The sequence below is a fragment of the Gopherus flavomarginatus genome, chromosome 1, assembly GCF_025201925.1.
Source record: "Gopherus flavomarginatus isolate rGopFla2 chromosome 1, rGopFla2.mat.asm, whole genome shotgun sequence".
NCBI lineage: Eukaryota > Metazoa > Chordata > Testudines > Testudinidae > Gopherus > Gopherus flavomarginatus.
In genome coordinates, this window is record NC_066617.1 from 199,299,080 (window position 1) to 199,303,209 (window position 4,130).

General features: G+C 44.4%; 1 protein-coding gene across 1 annotated transcript; it reads left to right on the forward strand.

The window, feature by feature from the left end:
- Positions 1–1,641: 1,641 nt before the first annotated feature.
- Positions 1,642–3,774, forward strand: LOC127054836 (uncharacterized). The gene is made up of 2 exons (XM_050961125.1): positions 1,642–2,115; positions 3,104–3,774. The coding sequence occupies exons 1-2, from the start codon at positions 1,722–1,724 to the stop codon at positions 3,637–3,639; spliced, it is 930 nt and encodes a 309-aa protein (XP_050817082.1). The 5' UTR covers positions 1,642–1,721; the 3' UTR covers positions 3,640–3,774.
- Positions 3,775–4,130: the final 356 nt, after the last annotated feature.

Below are 4,130 nucleotides of genomic sequence, written 5' to 3' on the forward strand. Positions count from 1 at the left end.
GATGCAGCTGCCATAGTTGAATACCCCGAAAGGATCTCCAGGGCTGGCCACAATATCCATCTCTAATACAAACCTTTAATTTTTTTTTAAATGATGTACAGATACAAAAGGACTCAATAAGATGATTCAAACAAAATCTTATGAAACCTCCCTTACCAAGAGAAAGATGTTTCTGAAATAATCACATTTTACAGGTAAAGTAAATGTTGCTCTTAGTGAAAACTGCTGAACAAAACTGATATATCACACACAAAAAAATTGTCAGACAGAGAATTACTAATTAATCAGCTGTCAGTGATCCTGTGAACTGCTGCCACATTACTCACACATTTCATATAGGATATTATATTAATCCAGCATTGTGGATATGTTACCCAATGTAAAATGTTGTGGTTCTGGCAGATTTCACTGCCATACTGTGCATCTTTCTCAACAGCTATACCATTTTGCAGTTCTTTCTTATTGAATTTGTCTATTCACATCAAGAAATAGTGGGAAGGGAAACTGAGTTATCCAGAAAAGGATTTATTTGCATATGTCTGGACTCAAGTTACTTTTATATAAATTATACTCTACTACAGTGATTACAATGGATTAATTTAATTGTCATGTAGATACCAGATCTATAAGGCCAGATCTTTACAATGAAGAAAGTGACATCAATTTACACCAGGAAACTGGCTCAAACTACATATCTATCTGTGCCAATGTGTTTTTTCAAGTATATCTTTAAATGAAACTGATGACAGTAGGATTATACCGCCTGATGGCAATAAAGATATGTAGCCACAGAAATCACAATCACCTGTAAAAGTAGATACCATATGTTATCATATTTCCTAAAAATTTCGTTTGCTAAGCCATCAGCTATGTAATCTGAGCAGAGTGAGGTTGGGTAGAATTATCTTGTGCCACTTCTCTAAGGTATTTCCTAAAGAGTTAAGATTGTTCAGTCTTTGCATTTCACATTCTGCTACTCCCACTGGTTGCCAGGATAATCACTCTATCTTGTCTCCTTAATTTTGACATTATGACATCAATTTAGAGGAGAGAGGATTTAACTTTGCAGTCCAGAGGGGCATGGGAGCAAATCAGCAATGACAAAACCAATGCAATATCCATTCCTTGCTACCAGCATCAATACTAAATTAACTTATTAGGGAAGGCTAATGTTAATTCTCAGGCCTGGTCTACACTACGCATTTAAACAGATTTTAGCAGTGTTAAACCGATTTAATGCAGCACCCGTCCGTACTATGAGGCCCTTTACATCGCTATAAAGGGCTCCTTACATTGGTTTCTGTACTCCTCCCCGATGAAAGGAGGAGCACTAAAATCGATATTACCATATCGGATTAGGGTTAGTGTGGCCGTAAATAGACGGTATTGGCCTCCGGGCGGTATCCCACAGTGCACCACTGTGACCGCTCTGGACAGCAATCTCAACTCAGATGCACTGGCCAGGTATACAGGAAAAGCCCCACCAACTTTTGAATTTCATTTCCTGTTTGCCCAGCATGGAGCTCTGATCAGCACAGGTGACCACACAGAGCTCATCAGCACAGGCAGCAATGCAGTCTCCCGAGAATAGAAAAAGAGCTCCAGCATGGACCGCACGGGAGGTACTGGTTATGATCGCTATATGGGGAGAGGATTCAGTGCTAACAGAACTCCGTTCCAAAAGACGAAATGAAAAAATATTTGAAAAAATTTCCAAGGCTATGATGGAAAAAGGCCACACCAGGGACTCGGTGCAGTGCAGAGTGAAAGTTAAGGAGCTCAGACAAGCCTACCAGAAAACCAAAGCAGCAAATGGAAGGTCTGGGTCAGGGCCGAAAACATGCTGCTTCTACGCTGAGCTGCATGCAATTTTAGGGGGCTGCGCCACCACTACCCCACCCCTGTCCGTGGATTCCGAGGTGGGAGTGGTAATCTCAGCCATGGCTGAGGATTCTGCAGAGGGGGAAGATGAGGAAGAGGAGGATGGCCTTGCAGTGAGCACACAGCACTCCGTTAGCCCCAACAGCCAGGAGCTTTTTCTGACCCAGACGGAATTACCCTCCCAGCCCTCCCAAGGCACTAGCCCAGACAGTGAAGCCATGGAAGCGACCTCTGGTGAGTGTACCTTTGTAAATATAAAACATGGTTTAAAAGCAAGCGTTTTTTAATGATTGATTTGCATGAGGGCTTGGGATGCATTCACGGCCAGTAAAGTTACTGGAAAAGTTTGTTAATATGTCTGGGGATGGAGCGGAAATACTCCAGGGACATCTCCATGAAGTGCTCCTGGAGGTACTCCAAAAGCCTTTGCAGAAGATTTCTGGGCAAGGCAGTCTTGTTCCGTCCACCATGGTAGGACACTTTACCATGCCATGCATGTGACAAGTAATCAGATATCATTGCATGACAAAGCATAGCTGCGTATGGTCCCAGTGATTGCTGGCATTCAAGAAACATCCTTTCTTTATCTCACTTTGTTATCCTCAGAAGAGTGATATTGTTCATGGTAACCTGGTTGAAATTCAGGAATTTAATTAAGGGGACAGAGATGGCCATTTTCCTACTGGGCTGTTGCTTAAAAGAAAGCCTTCCTTGCACGTAGCCAAGCGGGGGGAGGGGAGGAATGATAGAGCTGAGCTTTTTTGCGTTTGGCTAGCAGGAATCTTCCCAGCTACCAGCCATGCGGTGAGGGGCGGAAAGGGGATGATTAGCAGTGATCTTCCATGATACCAGCCATGCGGTTGGGGGAGGGGTAAAGCAATCATCCTAGAGAATTGGATGGGGGAGTTGGCTTCTGCTGCTACATGTTAACAAGAAAGAAGCATCAGAGGGCACTGTGTATATGAAGGCTGGAGAAGCCGAAAGACAATGGCTTACCATGGCCGCATGCAAGCTGAATTCTGATGCCCGGACCTGCGTCTGTGAGATCTGTAACACCAGAGCCGCAGGCACTCAATATTAAGATGTAAAATGCGACCTTGTAGTGAAATCACATGTGCTATGTAAGATGAATAGTGTTGTTCACTGTGAAAGAGTATAACCATTGTTCTGTAAAATGTATCTTTTTAAATACTTCTCTCCCTTTTTTCCCTCCCTCATGCAGCTGCACATTATTCAAGCCTCCCTACTCCATCCCGAAGGCTCTCTCAGATAAGGCGGAGGAAAAAGAAGATGCAAGACGAAATGTTCTCGGAAATCATGGAAGTAACCCGCAATGAAAGAGCTCATCTGAACGAGTGGAAGGTCGTGGTAGCAAAGTACAGGAAAGATGCCAGTGAATGTGAGGACAGGAGGGACCAACGTGAGGATAGGAGGGACGAACATGAAGATAGGAGAGACGCTCGAGATGAGAGGTGGTGGCAGGAAGATCAGAGGTGTAGGCAGGAAGATCAGCGGTGGCGGGATGCAACGCTGGGGCTGCTGCGTAATCAAACTGATATCCTCCGACGTCTGGTGGATCTTCAGGAAGAGCAGCGGGGTCACAGAGTGCCGCTGCAGCCCCTGTGTAACCACCTTCACCACTCACCATGTTCCATATTTTCCTCACCCAGACATGTAAGAATGCATGGGGGAAGGCTTCATGCACCCGCCCACTCCACCCCCGTGGACAGTCCAACCAAAAGGCTGTCATTACATTGAAATGTGTTTAATGGCCTTTTCCTTCCCTCCTATCCTCCTCCCAAACCACACCCAGGATACCTTGTCAGTTCTCTGCCTCTTTTTATAATTACTTTTTAATAATGAATATATGATTTTTAAACGATAGAGACTTTATTTCCTTAAGCAAGCTGTAATTGAAGGGGGAGGGTGGGTTGCTTACAGGGAATGACTGTTAATAAAGAATACATGATTTTTAAACGATAGTGACTTCATTTCCTTAAGCAAGCTGTAATCGAAGGGGGAGGGTGGGTTGCTTACAGGGAAGGAGTCAATAAAGGGGGGGGATTCATGAAGGGGAAACAAACACAGCAGTCACACCGTACCCTGGCCTGTGATGAAACTCGTTTTCAAAGCTTCTCTGATGCGCACCGCTTCCTGGTGTGCTCTTCTAATCGCCCTGGTGTCTGGCTGCACATAATCAGCGGCTAGGTTCATAGATTCATAGATTCTAGGGTCAGAAGGGACCAATG